This window comes from Ictalurus furcatus, chromosome 6 (assembly GCF_023375685.1).
Source record: "Ictalurus furcatus strain D&B chromosome 6, Billie_1.0, whole genome shotgun sequence".
Taxonomy (NCBI): Eukaryota; Metazoa; Chordata; class Actinopteri; order Siluriformes; family Ictaluridae; genus Ictalurus; species Ictalurus furcatus.
In genome coordinates this window covers 5,922,248-5,942,001 of record NC_071260.1, presented here as the reverse complement: position 1 = coordinate 5,942,001, position 19,754 = coordinate 5,922,248, and the positions used below count along the sequence as shown (strand labels likewise).

General features: G+C 37.4%; 2 protein-coding genes across 2 annotated transcripts in view; one reads left to right on the top strand and one right to left on the bottom strand.

Annotated features, from left to right (window-relative positions):
- Positions 1-11,387: 11,387 nt before the first annotated feature.
- On the bottom strand, positions 11,388-13,934 carry LOC128609352 (claudin-14-like). Its single transcript, XM_053627883.1, has 2 exons — positions 13,436-13,934; positions 11,388-12,376 (listed from the first exon to the last, which is right to left on the bottom strand). Exon 2 carries the CDS (start codon positions 12,189-12,191, stop codon positions 11,439-11,441), a length of 753 nt encoding a protein of 250 aa, XP_053483858.1. The 5' UTR covers positions 12,192-12,376; positions 13,436-13,934; the 3' UTR covers positions 11,388-11,438.
- Positions 13,935-19,074: 5,140 nt separating this feature from the next.
- The window catches only part of LOC128608531 (F-box only protein 47-like), a 29,744-nt gene continuing 29,064 nt past the window's right edge, over positions 19,075-19,754 (top strand). The window contains exons 1-2 of the mRNA XM_053626317.1: positions 19,075-19,184; positions 19,399-19,581. Of these exons, the coding sequence (XP_053482292.1) occupies positions 19,407-19,581 (175 nt within the window). The 5' untranslated portion in view covers positions 19,075-19,184; positions 19,399-19,406. The remainder of the gene's footprint in view (positions 19,185-19,398; positions 19,582-19,754) is intronic.

Here is a 19,754-nt window from a genome sequence, read left to right as displayed (position 1 = left end):
CTGTGGACGTCACTGAGCCTGAATGAGAGAATAACCAGGAATATCAATTTTAAGGCGCTATAAAATGGTTTCTCAGCTAACAAAGCAATTTTTATGAAGATCCATGTTGATGGAAAACACATAAAAGTGTAATAACATAATGTTTAGAGTTTAGGGATCAGGGATAGTGCATATCCCCAAAGTGAATTATCTTCTGTACTCCATGAATGAACACACCTTATGGTGTGTTAATGGTGTATTAAACACTAACTCAACTACTGAATTAGTTTTCATTTTGTATGGATACAATTCAAATAGATTGCGGTTTGCAGTATGTTAGCATGTAAGTTACGTTACAGTGAAATTGAACATTTTATATACTGTAGCCCATAGATGAATTCATGAATACTCATTAATAAATATATCACTTAGGAACACAAGGCTTTTATAGTTGCAACATGTTAGTATAGTACACAGTTAAAAATGAAATATAGTGTCGAGGCGAACAATCTTTCCAGCCTAACAAAAAAACTTTAGAGACAGAGTGTTAGTAGATGTCAAAAAGTAATTAAACTTTATTGAAACAATAAAGTGAGACACTCTGTAGGAAGTCTGAATTATACAAACACATACAGCACTTTTTCTACCTTTCTCCACAGCCTACTCAGCTTAGGCAGGGTTTTGCCCTTTTTTTCATTAAAAACAGATCAATCTTCATTGCCACAATTACTTATTCATGCCTACATGTCATCTTAAACGTGTGGCGCATGCGTTTTCAGTTGTATTTTATTAAATGTTTTATCAGAACACTTTTTTTTACTTTGTCCCATAATTCACCTTATAGTCCCAGCCTGGTACCCTTCCTCCTGGAAGTCTTATCTTTTATTTTGATGCTGATTTACAAGCTTAAAGGGCTTTGATTGGAAACACAGTTCTGGTGATTGTCTAATTGCTAATTTATTGCCAGAGTAACACTGATTTAGACAAACACAAGGTTCTTCTAACTCAATTTACACACTTAGAATGCCACTTGTTAGAAAGTGGTTTAAAGTTTTAGATTATGCCTGCTGTGCAGAAAGGTACAGGCTGATACAGAAAAACAATTACTATTCAGTTAGACACAAAATTCATCTAACTCAGTACACACTTAGAATATAACCTGATCAACAAGTGGATTATAGATTTAGATTATGCTTCTAAGTAATAATTCTAAATGTTGGTTATACATATTAGATTATACTTTATTATCATATCCAAATATTAGTTACACATATTGATTACACTTTGTCAATATATTCTATACTAGCACACTATATTAATTTAAAATGTTTCAAGACCTCAGAAAAATGTGGACTTCCTTTGCTTCCTTAGGAAACTGAATCCCAAGACAACAACAAAAGAACTGGTGAAGGAGTTGGAGGCATCAGCTACCAAAGTATCCACCCTTAAGGGGGTCCGCCTTGGCTCGAAGTTTTCAGGTTGAACTGTTGACCAAAATGATAAGCTCTCTGCATGGAAAAAAGGGTGAGGCTTTTAATCTGAAGAACACCATTCCAACTATGAAGCATGAGGGTGGCAGCATCATGTTGTTGGGGTGTTTTGCTGCAAAAGGGACTGGTACATTACAGAAAATAGATGGCATCATGAGGAAGGACAATCATCTAGAAAGACAGGAAAAAACATTAAAACTTCAGCCAAAAGGTTAAAACTTGAAACTAGAAAATTTGTGGACTGAACTGACAAAGTGTGTCTATAAACATTTCACACACAGAAAATCTGATATAGTAAAAAAAAGAAATAAATCTGTCTTATTTTGAAATGACCTCTTATGGAAATGCAGTAGATACCCTAACTGATTTAACACAGGAAGTGTATGGTAACAACAAATGTGTGGAGTTGTGAAAAACTGAGTTTGAATGTATTTATCCTAACACTCAACTATAGTGTTACATACCAAGAACCAGGGGGTCATGATACAATAAATAAATAAATAAATAAAAAGACTATGGTAAAATATCTGACACTCAGGGATTCTGAGTCTGTTATGAGTATCACTTTTTGCTGATACCTTTTACCCAATATTGCTGCTACGCTTATTATCAAAGTCAGTACTTCACAGACAATTGTTGCACTAGTTTTTCCAAGCAACACTGGAGTATTTATTGTATTTTTTGCACTCATCTTATGCTGACATGTATCTTTATTTTATGTAGTCCTGTGTATTGTGCTACTGCATGTGTTGCACCATGGTCCTGGAGAAGAGGCATTTCATTCTATGTACACAAGCTATATAGAGAAATCACAATAAAAATCCACTTGGCTTATGTCTAAAGGATGCAGTAATTTAGTGGCCTCTCTTTCCAGCAATATTGCAGCTCATAAATGACATGATTAAGTCTGGTTTTGGTCAATAAACAATGAGTAAAAATGACTAGCACAAAGCAGGAAGATCACTAAATGTTTGATTGATTCCAAGAATACAGCACTGCCTTACCACAACCAACCATCCAGGGTAAACAGAAAAGTACAGAAAATTCATACAGCCCTTGCTGCCACCTTGTTTTGATCTCAGGTTTTGACCCAGAATCATTATACACAGGGTGAATGCATACGCGCACACACACACACACACCCACACACACACACACACACACACACACACACACACCTCAATTCATCTCATCATCTCATATCGCTTCATCTCATACTATATCGTACATGATGTGTAATATGAATAAAAGTGTGTTCCCTGTTTCCTGTGCCGAAACACAGGAAACACACGAGTCTGTGACTCGTTTAGTTTATAACAAGCTTGAGAGTCACCATCATGACTGCAAATAATAAGCTAACACTGAGCCTGCTACCATCATGGTTACTTCAGTGCCATTGTGATGTGGTGTTTTTTTTTTCTTATTCAAATTAAGTGATGAAAAACGCCAAAAGTTAATTCTTGGAGTGTTAAAGCCAGCAAATGTCTTAAAAGTCACAAATCTGCAGTTAACGTCATTTACATACAATGTACACTGCACTAAACAAAAACTCTGAACTCAAAAATTGTTTGTTTATGACTCCATGATTTGTTCTGGGACAATAAACTTTTATTTATTTCAGTTTCACAGAAACATGGATGAAAATAATTGTGTATGAATAATTGAGTTAATTTGGTGAAGGTAACACTGATCTGTAGTCTTCCACTAAAAATGCACTAGATGCTCCTTTATTTAGAATTTATATGTAAAGGACCAGAATACGGTATATAATTTGTGTCAATCAAAACAAACAACCAAACAAAATAAAACTTAAGTGTCAAGGTCATCTGTCCTCATCCTACTCGACCTCTCTGCTGAATTTAACACTGTGACTCATCAGATCCTCATGTCAAGTCTCTCCAGTGTAGGCATCACCGGAACGGCTCTGTGCTGGGTGGAATCCTATCTCTCAGGCAGATCCATCAAGGTATCGTAGAGAGGAGGGAGTATCTGAAACTCAGCAACTAACAACTGGGGTTCCCCAGGGGTCACTTCTGGGTCCACAGCTCTTTTCTATTCATGCTACGCCTCTGTGGCCTGTGAGTGAGTCTCATGGCTTCTCATATCACTGCTATGCTGATGATACTTAGCTCTATTTGTCCTTCTAGCCTGAAGATCCATCGATCTCAGCATGCATCTTTGCCTGCCTGTCTGACATCTCGGACAGGATGGAGGAATACCACCTTAAGATCAACTTGTCATCCCTGTCTGCCCCTCAATCAACCACAACCTCACCGTACAGCTTGGCTCAACCATACTCAAACCAAACAGAACATACAGAAACCTTGGGGTGACTTTTGATGACCACTTAATCTTTTCAGACCATATTTCAACAACTGCTCTATCCTGTAGGTTCATTCTGTACAACATCAAGAAAATCAGACCATGTCTTACTGATCAGGCGACACAGCTACTAGTCCAGGCTCTTGTAATCTCAAAACTGAGCTACTACAACACACTCTCCCAGGCCTCCCAGTCAGCTCCATCAAACCCATTGAGATGATTCAGAATGCAGCAGCCTGCCTTGTTTCCTATCAGCCCGAAAGGACTCACATCACACCCCTTTTCCTCTAACTCCACTGGCTTCCTAGAGCCACCCAATTCAAATTCAAGGCCTTGATGTTCACATACAAGACCTTGTCAGGAACAGCAGCCCCCTACCTCAACACTCTCCTTGAGGTTTATGGTCCTTCACGCAACCTGCTTTTTACAACTGATGCCTGGTAGTGCCTACTCAGCGAGGCATGAAGTCCTTTCCAGAGCCTTCAAACTAACTGGGTCTCAGTGGTTAAATGAACTTCCAACCTCAATCTGGACAGTAGATTCCATCACTATCTTCAAAAAATGGCTAATGGCCTCTTCCATGAACACTCAACTAAACCCTAACTTGTCCCCTGGAATCCCCTTATAAAATATATACAAAACTGTGCAAAAGTTTTAGGTACATGCAAAGAAATGCTGTAGAGCAAGGATGCCTTCAAAATAATTAAATTAAATGTTTCTACATTAAAATAATAAATTAAAGAGCAGTAAACAGCAGTAAACGAAGAGACGCTTCCTATATGAAGAAATTAATGGGCCGCAGTATTCAGATGTGATTTTGGCCCATTCTTCTAAACATCTTGTTCAGTTGGATTCGAGTCAGGTGATTGTGTGGGCCATTCTAACACCTTGATTTCTTTTCTCTGAAACCAATTGAGAGTTTCCTTTTCTGTATGCTTTGGATAGTTGTCCTGCTGGAAGGTCCACCCACGTCTCATCTTCATCATCCTGGTGGATGGCAGCAGATTCTTCTCAAGAATCTTCCGGTAAAGGGCTCCATTCATCATTCCTTCAATTATATGAAGTCTGCCAGTACCATGCGATGAAAAACAGCCCCACACCATGATGCTTCCACCTCCAAACTTCACTGTTGGTATATTGTTTTTAGCATGATGTGCAGTGCCATTTCTTCTCCAAACATGGTGTGTAGTATGACATCCAAAAAATTCAATTTTGCTCTCGTCTGACCAGACTACACTCTTCCAGTATTTCATAGGTTTGTCCAAATGAGTTGTAGCAAACTTTAAACGAGCTTCGACATCCCTTTTCTTTAGTAATGGAGTCTTGCAGGGTGAGCATGAGCAGTGAAGTGCATTGCCTATTGTTTTCTCTGTGACGATGGTACCTACTGTCTCCAAGTGTTTCTGGAGCTCTTTCCGAGTGGTCCTTGGCTCTTGATCTAGTCTTTTGACTATTCTTCTGACTCCCTGGTCAGAAAACTTGTGAGGAGCTCCTGTGCATGGCTGGTTGATGATGAAGTTATCTTGCTTCCATTTGTGGATAATGGCCCCAATGGTGCTTACTGGAGGATTCAGAAGTTCTGAAATACGTCTGTATCCGATTCCATCAATAAGGTTGCGAAGGTCTTGGGAGAACTCTTTGCTTTTACCCATCATGAGATGTTTCTTGTGTGTCACATTGGTAATGAAAAGCCTTTTTATAGACCATCAATTTACGACCCCAGCTGATATTAATTTGCACAGATAGAAGGTATAAATACTTACAGATTTCAGCTGGTTCCTTGCCTTACCTTGCCTTGGAGAACTGCTTTTTCTTAGTGTGTTCAATACTTTTTTCTGTGTCATTCCACTTTATTACACATAACTTTATTTATGAACTTTAATGTAGTGGATTCTTTATATTTCCGGATATCTTGAGTAAGTATTGACGTCTAGTGAAAATTTCATGGGTGTAGCCTCATTGGAAATATATTTACTGAAAAAAATGTTTATGCATTCAAAACTTATTTCCCCCACTGTATGTATGTTTGTATGTGTGTATATATATATATATATATATATATATATATATATATATATATATATATATATATATATACTTACACTGGCTCTTACACCTCTACTTTGTGCACTTTGCTCCTCTAGAACTCAATTAAAAATGTTGTATGGTAGCACTATGTGTATTGTTCTCCGCTTGTTATATCACTTTGCTTGTATTTCTTCATTTGTAAGTCGCTATAGATAAAAGAGCCTGCTAAATTAATAAATTTAAAATGTAAATGTCAAGATGGGATGGACATATATAATTATTAGAACATGAATTAATTTATATGGTCCTAAGATAGAAGTAATATACAGTACACAGCTAAAATATATTATACTGTTGTGTGTGTGTGTGTGTGTGTGTGTGTGTGTGTGTGTGCTTAGTTGATGGCATTCTTGTGTTTTACATATTTTGCGCATTTGTTTGGATTTGTTCTCTCAATTTGAGTCACTGTGAATGCTCTCTTTGTGATTAATTCAAATAATAAACACAAGTGTGTTAAGGTAATGACATACACAACTCATATAGAGTCTGAATAACAGATTTGTTTGATTTATTAAAATTCCCACAAAGAACATCATTGCAGTTAGTTAATTTTTAATATTTCTGCTCATTCAGCAACAATATTGAAACTGAAATAAACATAAATTCATCTCAAATACTAGCATCCAGTACAGACAGTATCCTGTTGTTAAGCAGACATAGTAATTCCTTCAATATAGGTAAATTGTATTACATTTCACAGATCTATTTATGGACATGCTAGCATTTGTGGAATGATTACAGTAGTTTTTTGTCTTTAACTCTATAAAATGTGTGGTTGCCACTAGGGGTGTAAAGCACAAAATTCAAATTCATATGATGATACTGTGGGTTATATTTCCATTTTCAACATTATGAAAGTGCAATAGTTTAAACATAACAATGACACAGTTTGTGTGACCTCTTAACAGTATATAATGAAAGAAAAGTTGTCCTTTAGAATTTACCAAAACTAAACATAACTAATTAAACAAGCGCTCTGGCCAACACTTCACATTTTTCAGAGGAGGGTGTGAGTGCTTGATTAAGTTTAAATGTTTATTACACCTCAAGCAATAAACACATTACAGTAACTGCTGTTTTGGGTTGGCTATGGCTCAGGTTGTAAAGTGGATTTTTAATCAAAGGGTTGGAGGTTTGATCCCCTGCCCACATGCCTCCACATGCTGAAGTGACCTTGGGCAAGACACTGAACCCCAAGTTGTCCAAATGGCAGGCTAGTGCCGTGAATGGCTGCTCTGCTGGCATTGGTGTGTGTGTGTGTATATGTGTGTGTGAATGAGAAACAGTGTAAAGCGCTTTGTAGACCGCTAAGGTTAAAAGGCGCAATATAAGCGCAGACCATCTGTTTTATAATGAATAGCCTACTTTATTATGCAGTCTGTTGAATGTAGTGTACATTATGAACTGGACACTAAGACAGTCTACATGAAGGGACAGAGCTGTTTTGTTATAGGAAGCTCAGGTCCTTCAATGTAATCAGGAGATGCAAACTGATAGATGCAAACTGACTCATTGGGACCAATCTGGACTCCCTGGAATCAGTTTTGGAAGACTTTCACCCCCTCCATGGACACCTTGTCATGCAGCAGAACACTTTCAGTGTCAGTCTGATCCAGCCATGCTACAGCAAAGGGCTGTACAGGAGATCCTTCATAACCACCGCCATCAGACTGTACAACTCGTTCACAATGTGTTAGCTGTGCAATAACAACATTTCCCCCTAATATTCCACCTCATTGTATTTATAATAAAAAAATTTTCCCTCATGGACACATTCTAATGTCTTATGATCATCACCTGCATTACAACCAATTTACTTACTTTTGTTGATACTTAGCATCTTAATTTTGTTAACTAAGTATGGATACTGTGATTTGTGCTGTCTGTGCATAGTCAGTGTTCTTGTCATTTCTGTTGTTTATAGTACTGCTGCAACAAAACAATTTCCTTCAGGAATCAATAAAGTACTTGTCCATCCATCAATTCATCTATCTATCCACAGTGCTGTGAAAAAAGGATTTCTTCTGTTTTTTGTAAATCTTTTACTGAATAGTTTTAGATCCTCAAATGAAATATAACATAAAACAAAGGCAACCTGAGTAAACACACAATAGTTTTTATTTATTTATTTATTTTACCGATGCAAAAAAGTTACCCAACACCTATCACCCATGTGAACAACTAATTGTCCCCTTAAACTTAAATCTGCTTTTTACAACTTTAGCAGTAATAACTGCAACAAATTCTTTTTGTGGAATTAGGGATTTGGTTTACGCCAGATGTATCGGTACCCCATCTTCAAAACAGCACCACTTTCGACATCAATCCACAGAACATTCTCCCAAAAGGTTTGAGAATCATCAAGGTGTGCTTTGGCAAAATTCAGACGAGCCTTAATGTTCTTCCTGGTTAGCAGAGGTTTTCACGTCGTCTCTCTTCCATGGATGCAATTTTTGTCCAGTGTCTTTCTGATAGTGAACGGTGACCTTTATTGATGTAAGAGAGGCCTGCAGGTCCTTTGATGTTGTCCTTGGCTCTTTTGAGACTTCCTGAATGAGTAGTAGCTGTGCTCTTGTAGGATTTTTGGAAAGTCGGCCACTTCTGGAAATGTTCTCTGCTGTGCCGAATTTTTCCATTTGGAGATAATGGATCTCACTCTGGTTCTTTGGCATCCCTGATGCTTTGAAGCGTTGTAACCCTTCCCAGACTGCTGTATTTCAATCACCTTCTTCCTCATCATTTCTGGAATTTCTTTCAATTTTGGCATAGTGTGTTACTGGCTAAGACCTCTAAAACAACTTCATGCTGATGAAAAAGTTCTGTTTAAGTGTTGATTTGATTGAAAAGGGTTTGCAGTAATCAGGCCTGGTTGCGTCTAGTCTAGCTGAACCCCATTATGAATGCAGTTTCATAGATTTGGGGAATTAGTAACTACAGGGCCAAATACATTTTCACACAGGCCCAGTGGGGATTGGATAACTCTTTTGCTTCAATAAATAACACTATCATTTAAAAACTGTATTTTGTGTTTACTCAGGTTGCAATTGTTTATCTTAGATTTAGTTTTAATTTCTAAAACAATTTAGTATGAGATATACACAAAAACAGAAGAAATTAGGATGGGCCAAAACTTTTTCACAGCATTGTATCAACAGTACCGGGGTTTTCCCTACCATAGAAAGGCTTAGGCGTGGTGGCTTGATCTCAAACTGGAAGGTAAACTGGCAAAAGCAACAGCCTGTAAATCAGCAATCTGTGTTTGGATGAACGTTTGTGTGATTGTTGTGTGACAGATGCCCATCATCAAGCAAATCTAACAGCTAATTGGATATTTCTTTGTACTGTCACCACGGGATGGTGGTTACAACTATCGACTCATTATTATTATTATTTTGTAACAAGTTGCAAACCAAGGTAAGCCTCAACAAAGAATAAATGAAGTATAAACTTTCCTTGTTATGGAGTAATTCTCGTGGATGTTAACAATAGCGAAAGCAGATAGAAAAAAGATAACTAATGAAGCCTATTTTACAACTAAGAAAATTGCTAAAGACAGCAAAGCTAGTTAGTGGACATAAAGATACCTTGACTGAACTAATGTTAGTGTCTAACATGGCTTGGTAACTGAAGACATTTAGGCTGTGTTCACACATACCATCTTTGTCTGATGTAAACTGCTGGTCAAAGTGTTTTTTCATTTAAAAAAAAAAAAAAAAAGGAAACAAAAATAACCAATAACACTGTTCCCAAAGTGCAGTTGAGCGAGTACCAAAAGCAGCTCAGGGTGTCTTTGAAAACACTGTCTACTCCATATGATTATTAGGTAAAACAGGTACTGAACACTTCAGAAAATAAATAAATATTGAAATAAATAAATAAAAATTCTGTCTGTCTCCATTATACCATTTGGTTGCATTTTCACAATATTTACATATGTATTTCAAAATGTTTATTCTTACTGTGTGTACATGTTAAGGTAATCCACATATATTTTCATTAAATCTCAAACATACTATTTGGTGAAATTAATAGACTTTTGACTACAAGTACAATAAGTGTTGCTAACCAAGGATAATGGTCGAAAACAACGTGAAAAAAAACTTTAAATAACTTAAAATTTCCTTTTAATAATTTAAAACCCCCAACCAAAACCCAGACAGCACCTAATGTACCCATCATGCAGACCCATTGAATCAAGAGCCTCATACAGAATGATAAAACACAATAAGCTGTATCATTACACCCCCAGTTGCCACACAAACATATCATAAATGATAGAGTTTTTATCACCAATATCCTATAGACTCAGGAGTTATATCCATTAGCATGAACACCATTATTAGAAAGGTTATTAGTTTAATCATTATGGGAGATTTTTTGTTGTTCTTTAAAAAATAAGGTTTCTTTCTTTAGTGTATATTTTAGTTTACAGAAAGCTGTTGTAGTAAAATAAAAAAACAGGTATGTTTTCCCTTGCTGTCACAGAAAGAATAAAAGGCTGCGTCCGAAATTGCGTACTACCCTACTACACAGTAGGCGAAAAGCAGTACACCGGAGGGGTAATGTGTCAGAATTCTCAGTAGGCGAGAAATACCCAGATGGCGTACTGCTTCCAGTGAGATTTTGCAGTATGCAACCGATGGACACTACATGAATACAACGGGACTGGTGTAGACGAGCTCAGACAAAAAAAAAATTTGGAAGACGGCTCTTTTTAAGTATTAAACCTTGGTGAAACAGGACTTGTTTAACAATACTCGAATAAATTGTTAACTTGTTGAAGGTTTAAACAAGAAAACAGTTGTCACAGTGTTTGAAACCTTTTTTGTGATCTCAATCATGCCTTAGCTGGCCAAGCTAACCACAACAAATTTACCTCAGCCGTTAACCCCGCCCACATTAAATTACTAATTCAGGTAACTTTTCTGATGTGCATTTTGCCGTTTGTGCAGTTGCTTTAATCTGGTTGTCCCATTAAGATTTTTGTGTTTATGATGAACACGAGGTCACATGAGAACGCCAACATGGAGGATGTAGTATGAGATTGTACCCGTACTACTGTAGCTCAGGTGGTAGGGCGGGTTGTCCACTAATCATAGGGTTGGCGGTTCGATTCCCGGCCCACATGACTCCACATGACGAAGTGAACCCCAAGTTGCTCCTGATGGCAAGTTAGCGCCTTGCATGGCAGCTCTGCTACCACTGGTGTGTAGGTGTGTGTGAATGGATTAATGAGACACAGTGTAAAGTGCTTTGGATAAAATCGCTATATAAGTGCACCATTTACACACATGTACTAATTAGTACATACAGTTTCAATGGCCGTGCAGTAGGCACTGCATTGAATGCAGTACGTACTGTCACAGTATGCAATTTCAGACACAGCCAAAGTGTTAACATTTTATTAAACTATATTTTGCAATTTCAAGTTTTGGTTAAAGTATAAAGCATATGGCCTTGCAGATATGTCCATATTCACTGACATTTCACTCAAAAAATAGTATTACTGAGTGGTGTGTAATTTTGCCAGTACTTTTCACTTTTTACTGTACTTTTACTTCAAGTTTTACTTTTAATACTACTTTCGCTAATGCTATCACTTAACCTATATTCACTGATTAAGGAAAAAGTTGGTGATGATGAATGATCACTTTCAAAGGCAGCATTTGCTTGACAGGCTGCAGGATGCTGTAGTTTATTTGGGCTTGGTACCTGTGGGTCTGCCACCTTGTGGCTTAAATAATTTCTTACATCCCATGATGCCACACAGAGCATCCCACCTCCACAAATACTGAAAATAGCTGATGAGAAAGAGATGTACACAGCCAGGCCGATCTCATATTTCATCCCAACAGTAGAAAAGGGATCATAAGCATCTTTTATGACATCACAGGTTGTCCAGGATGTAGTGATAAGGCAGAAAAGGCCAGCCAGGACAAAACATGAACCTCCACTCACAGCTATGGAGCCCTTGGCATGGGACTGTTGGGCGCAGCGGGTACATTTCATGCCCACAGCTGAAACTATAGCGGCTAAAATCGAGGTGGTGCTGGACAGTACCATTAAAATCCGAGCAGCCAGCAGATCTTTGGGTAGAGAAAGCATTGATCGATGGAATTCACACTGATAAATGCCAGCTGTGTGGCTAACACACTCCATCCATAGACCTTTCATATAGTATGATGCGGTGAGAAAATTGGTGCTAAAATAAGCTGTTTGGCGCCAGTGAGGAAGCACCGTTGAAGTCAGAGTGCCGACCAGGCCCAGGAGACCCAGGAAGAAGCCTAGGAACTGTTGTGCCATAATTCCCATCACTGCTGTGTAAAGTTTAGTGACATTAATTGAAAAAATGTTAAAACTGTTAAAAGTTCAGTTCCCTGCCAAGCCTGTGTTCAGTCAATCTTATCCATTACTGACTGCATGTCAAAGTGACTCAAGTGATAAACCTCAGGTGTTTTTGTCCTCATGTGGGTAGGAACAGTAACTAACCACAAAACCTGTAAGGCAGAGAAAAAAATATTAAATGCACAGAAGGGTGTTCATTTTATTCTTCAAAGCACTCAAAAGAAATGTACATAATAATATATGAAAATAAGTTTTTGGTGATCAGTGGATTTCATTGCAATGTTAGTTTAGGACCAAATTCTGTTTAATAATCCTGTCCAAATCCCCTAGAAAATGGAAATGACTATACTCCGTAAAAACAGGCTAAAATATGTTAAAACCAATAAGATTAATAAATCACATTTGAGGCCTATGAGCTTTCTAATGCACCATTCAGTACACAAGAAAATCACCAGCCTGCTTAATAACCTGCTTAAATAATAGTACGATAATAAACCTCATCTTTAGCTCACAAAACTATTTACACCATCATGAATCTCCCTACGTGCACAGTCTCATTATCATTCATGTCAACACACACAGTACACAATAGTCCAATAGTCTACCATAAATAAGCTCATGAGTGGGCTACACATGTGCCACTGTGGGCAGTTTCCTAGTTTGCCCATATGGGTAAACAAATCGGTAAAAAATCGGATTAAACAAAGGTTTAATACCGAGACAAAAAAGGCATTATCGAGCCAGAGTCATGTTGAGGCTCTCTGAAGCCGTGATTTAGATGTGAAAATCTCCATATAATCCTCACAGTGAAAAACAGAATACAAACAACCCATTGTGTCCAACATGGACATACCAAAGCAAAAATGGACTTTCTGCAAGACTTAGAGAACATGCTGATTATAAATAGCTTGGTTTTCTTTAGCACATGCATACTGAAACTATTATCTGGATGGTGCCTTATTAATTAGACCAAAGAATATGGTAAAATTATGATAAAATATGGGTGGGGACATCATTAATGCCATAAAATATGCTTGGTGTTATAACAACAGTCCAACAGAACAGTAAAAAGCAAACAACATAATAATATAGTGTACACAATAAATAATTGTTGAAAAACAATTACATAAAATGATGCAAATAATACAGGTTAGTAATACACCTACTCTACAGTAATGATACTAAATATAATAAGATTATATAGCTCTTACCAGTAACGTAGCCGGTGGGGACAGATGTAGAGTGTATCCACCTCTCACTGAATGCACTCTGTAACATCACCAGCTACTTTCTGTACTGTTGTGCTTTTCTCTTTAGATAAACAAATTATTGTGCTTTTGTTCGTTTCATTCATTCCACAGCTAGGCGGAAGAGCCACGCCAACGTTGCCATTTGAAAGAAAGGCTCTGCCTGGACTATCAATGCCCATTTATTTTCATTGCCGCCCACTGAACAATGCTGTACTGGGCTATACCTTTCACTGATGTGATTGATATGCTTTGGGTTATAAAACCTCACGATAAGAAGAAACCTACTCAGTGCTTCAATCATGAATAACATGTTTGGTTTAGATTACTGTACAATATCACATTAAAAAAATAAAATAAAGTAAAATAAATAAAATTTAAAAAAAAAAAAAAATCTGTGTATGAAACTTCGCTGAATTCTGGTGGACCTGTGACATTTTTTAAACAAATAAACAGAGAAGCTTTAACAACACCCCCCCCCCCCCCCCCCCCCCCCACTGAGGATGTCAAAAGGGACACTGCCAAGAGAAATTCCCTAAGCTGGAGCATTGGCAAGAGCAAAAACTCAACAAAAAAAAGTTAATTTTCTATTCAATAATCTGAATTCTAGACTAAAAGTCTATAAGGTTATGTTTCACAATAAGGATATCAACAGGCTAATTAGCACACACTTAGTTAGCATGTGTATAATGTCTTCTTGGTAAAGGAAATGGGTAGGTAGTCAAGAGCCAATCATTAAAGACAAACATGAGGCTTGTAGACTGCAGGTGCAGAAACATGTTTTTTATCTAAGGTTTCTGGGTTCAGTAAAATAAATTTACCAGCCATCCAGTCTTTGATATGCCTAATACAGCAACACAGTATATTAAGTATAAACTTCATATTTTTAAAAAAGCCTGGCTGTTTTCAGCACTGCAGGGGAAGTTAAGGTTTCTGAGTAATATCTTCTAAAGGCAGCACTTATGAAGGACCCAAGACTTAATTTATAATTTAAACATTTTAGGCCAGGCAAAATAGTTTTATGGTCTATGTTCTGTTTTTGTCAAGAGTCAGGGATGTGGGTTTCACTTATGTATTTAAACAGAGAATATGTGTGTCGATTACAATAATTATACCACAGCACAGCTGAATTCTAAAATCAGAAGGTGTTAATTAATTTCCGCTGGCAGCACTACTGTTCCCCTTCAAAATTACTGGAACAGTAAGGCCAATTCAGTTGTTTTTGCTGTAGACTGAAGACATTTGGGTTTGAGATCAAAAGATGAATATGAGAAGAGAACTTAGAATTTCAGCTTTTATTTCCTGGTATTTATATATAGTTGGTTTAACAACATAGAACATAGCACATTTTGTATCAGACCACCCAATTTGTAGGCAAGCAAAAATATTGGAACATGACGTGTTTCATATGGAATTAAGGTGTACCTATGGAATTAAATTTGTGCCAAAAGTATTTAATGTAAATTTTCAAGGAATGAACAGAACTATACAATGAGAAAGAAGAAAAACACTTTGAGAAAGATTTGGATGGACAGCTCCCTGATCAGAAAGTAGGGTGGTCTGTGGTCATTAAAAATCCCCAGGACACTTCTCGTAAAAAGAGTAGGGGTATAACCCCGGTGTCATGCCGAAATTCCCCCATTGGCCCTTATCTATCATGACCCCCTAATAATCTCCATCCCTGAACTGGCTACATCACTTTCCTCTCTTCTCCAATAGCTGGTGTGTGGTGGGCGTTCTGGCTCACTATGGCTGCCGTCGCAACATCCAGGTGGATGCTACACACTGGTGGTGGTTGAGGAGATTTTCCCCCATACAATGTAAAGTGCTTTGAGTGTCTAGAAAAGTATTATATGAAATCTAAATCTAAGGAATTAGAGACTTCAGTGTTGCAAATTTTGGATAGTGTTCTGGAAGCGGTTCTTTGTATAGAATATTGAATATTGAATTTTGTAGTGGAAATTACTTACTTAATCAGTATATTAGTTAAATTAATATTTCAGGTTTGGGTAGTCTCATACAACTATTTTTTCGAAATGAGCTCTCAGGAGCAGCATGAAGTGTCATCATGATTGTCATCATCAACGTCATCATCCTCCTCCTCAGCTGGACACTCATGCTGCCACTCCAAATCTCACAAGCCAATGAAATTAAATCACTGTTAAGCCCCACCCACAGGAGAGATTTGTGCCAGAATGGCAAACGTAAACTTGCAGTGTGTAAATGTAAAGTTTGAAAGCATAAATGAGAAGTCTAGCATTCATAAACCATGAGTGGTGAAAAAGCTTAGAAAGCTGTTAACAAACAATGCTGTTTATTTGAAGACCATGTTACTTTTTTGCCACTGATCTTTCATATTCCCAACAGTTTTCCAGTACCTTTTTAACTGGATGAATTTCTTCATGCCCTTTTACATTGATCCAATAAATCATTCTTGTTTCTCCTATGAACCTCTAGAGGCATTTCCCCCAACTCCACTTGAATTGATGACACTGGAGATGTTCTAAATGCTCCGCAACTTGAAGCTGGAGCTTGAACTTCTTCAATCTTTTTAAGCCATGCTGCAGACGCAGAACTGTATATCAAACTCCTGTAGTCTATTGCAGAACTAATCAATGCATTATAAATTCTTCTTAGTGATTGCCTACTAGCTTCCCATCCGGCACCAGTCAAGCACCTCATTACGTTTATTCCATTTTTGCATTTGTCTACTAACTTGCTTGTGTACACCAAATGTCAATTTTGAGTCCATCCACATACCAAAAATCTAATTACTGATACTTGTTACAGCTCTTGTCAGATTTGTTCATGTGTTTTGCACTTCACGGCCACCATAGTTTTCCTCTTTTTGTGAAACAAATGACCTGCTAGTGAGAACCAAAAACCCCATGTATTTGCCCAACGCTCAACCTTGTTTACTGCCCCCTGCAGGCTCTTCACTACATAAGCCTCATTTCTTCCCCTCTTCCATAATGCACCGTCATCTGCGTACTATGATCTGCCTACTCCCATGTCTATTTGTGAATAAATATCATTAATCATTATATTACACAATATTGGACTGCATACACTACATAGGGGAGTTCCATTTTCTATATACTCGTGAATACGAAGTCCCAACAATTACTTTTTGGTTCTATAGAATAAAAAAATATTTGATCCAATCATCTTTTCTGAAATTCCCATTTTATCTAGTTTTATTAGCAAACCCTGCTTCCACAACATATCGTATGCCTTTTCTATATAGAAAAATACTCCAACTATTACCTCTTTATTCACTTGAGCCTTTCTTATTGCCGCCTCCAAACTAATTGCAGAATCCACTGTATTCCTCCGTGTCTTGAAACCACTCTGGTATTGGGAAAATAACCCTTTTTCCTCAATAAAATACATCAATCTTGACACTACCATTAGTTCCATAAGACTGTATAGGTTTGAGGTCAGTGCTATAGGCCTATAACTGCTTGGTTGAGACTGATCTTTCCCCTGGTTTAACAATCAGCACTATAATCCCGTTTCCACACAGACAGTAATTTCCCTGTTTCCCATATTTTATTAAACAAACCCAGTATTGTCTTTAATGATGTTTCTGATTATTTTTCCGACTTTCTTTATGCCAATTACTTCTTCTGCTGCTCTCCATATCACTTCACTTATTTTTGTATTAAATTCATCTACATCCTCCATTTTATCGAAAAACCCTTCCACGTTATTTATTTATTTATTTATTTTACCAATCTCATTAATTTAATCGAAATTAGCCTTTTTAAACTTTCATCTTTCCATTCTCTCTACCTTCCCTTTTTGAATATCAATCCCCATTTGACAGCAAATTGGAAAATTATCACTTCCTATATTGCTTTGAGTCAATACTTTTCATGTACTCTTCCTTGCTAAATTCACTGCCTGAGCTGTTCAGATGCCCTACCTCTGGATGGAGCTCTCATCTACTCCAATTCCAGATGGACACACTCACTGTGGTTGCTGCGACTACGGTTGCTTCTAAGGCCCCAGGACTGAAATTACAACATGCAGTTTTGCACTCGGGTCTCCTTTGAACAGTAGACTAGTTCAACAAACAAACTAATGAACTTTCCTTTACTTTTACACTATCTGTTGTTACCCAGATGAGGACGGGTTCCCTTCTAAGTCTGGTTCCTCCCAAGGTTTCTTCCTCATAACATCTTAGGGAGTTTTTAACCTTGCCACTGTCGCCACCGTCTTGCTCAATAGGAATAAATTCACACAATTAAAATCTGTATCCTGTGTTTATATATTTCTGTAAAGCTGCTTTGAGACAATGCCCATTGTAAAAAGCGCTATACAAATAAATTTGAATTGAATCCAACATTAAATCTATCACAGAAACCTTTCCACAACCTATATCTATTATTGTGCCTGACTCATCATTTATACACACTAACCCTCTCAAATCTAGCAGTTCCTCCATTACCAACCCATTATGATCCGTGTTTTCACTCCCCCACAATGTACTGTGTGCATTAAAATCTCCACACCACAGCCTGGGAAGCAAGAATAAGGTGAATTATATTTGTAAAACAGTGCAGTCTGGAATATTATATCTTACATATTTTCTATTCTTATAAACATAATTCAAAGTTGTTACATAAATGTACAATTAAAGGTTTAGTCTAATTACATTGAATAATTTAAATGACATATGTACATAAATACTAATCATACGTCAAAATATTGCTATATCTGGCTGAATTATAAAAGCCAGACGTGGTACTAAATGAAGAGCCGTTTGCGAGCCGAAAGAGCCGGCTCTTATTGCTGAGCTGAGCCAAATGATCTGGCTCAATAAAAAGAGCTGGAACAACCATCACTATTCTAAATGTCGCCAAATGACGTCATGGATCTCTGTTCTGTTCAAGTGTTTTCAAATAATCTTCATTCTTCATGTAACACGTTTTGATACACAAATAATCATAGCAATTAAATTAATTAGCAAATAGGTCCATGAGGTCATTTGGTTGTGAAGGATATCAGCAGACCCTGCTCCAAAAATATTTACCTTACAAATTCTATACTGTCTTTATGTTGTCTGTGTTATAAAAAAGCATGTATTAAATGTATTAAAATGGAGAATGTTATCACGCACATATACTACAACACAACATTCAGTCGATGCATGGATTGCGCATGGCCGAGCAGTGTGGCGGAAAGATCCTCCTATTATTCTGTGTTGCATTAACTTACATAATTATAATAATAATAATAATAATAATAATAATAATAATAATAATTTGGCACTCAGACAGGAGGCGGCATTGTTAACTTAAAGGAACTGGCTCTTAGAACCGACTCGTTCGGGAACGACACATCAGTAATTTTTAGACGTTTTTGAGAATGCGTTAGCTACCTTCCTCTGAAACGTTATTTTTAAAGCTGCTAGCATTTCTCTGATCTCGGTTTCTGGAATGGGAAACTCCTGGTTTTCCCAAATAGATACAAGAACAGAGTTAGTACAGTGAACAGAGTTAGTATGTAAACCCGCTTCAGTAGTAGGTTCTATAATTGCTCGTGTAATAGAAGAAGAGGAAGGCGCGAGGCGCGCTCCCGCGTGAGCAGTATAAATCAGTAACCTGGCGGTTTTGCTATAGTTTCTGTGGTTTTGAGGCACTTTGCTGTTTTTTTTTTTAAATAAAAAAAAAGCCGAAGCTAACAAACACAGTAAAACAGCAGTTTAGTGAGTGATTTTCCATTATTATATGTAGTCTGTTTATTTAATTATGTCACAAAATTTTAAAGCGACAGTCGAGGCTTAGGTGAACCAGCTAACACTGAACAGAATCTGTCACTGCTAGCTAGCTAGCATGGCTCAAGAATGAACATTCAATATGTTAGCTAATGGCTACAAATTCGACCAAGTGACACTTTTTTGTTCCTGTTTAATAAAATAGGTTGGATTATGAAGAAATTTACCTCAACTTCTATAACTTCTACGGTGCGTAGAAGCTCTAGACGGCGCCAATGTGCCGTTAAACGTTACTGCAGTAACACCAAAAGCCAACGGATGTCCAGTCAGGGATTCTTCCAGAAGCTGCCAGCTGAGGTGTTTGACTTAATATTAGACTACCTGTCAGGTAAGTACGTTTTCACCAGGAGGGAACCCACTGTCTCCCTACCTGACCGACGGTTTACAATTAATACGTGCGTGAAGGTATTAATTGTAAACGCTTAACTGCATAAACGCTTCGTTTGTGCTGCTTCGGATTTGGAGATATTAAAAGAATATTTATAGGTCATTCTGGGGTCA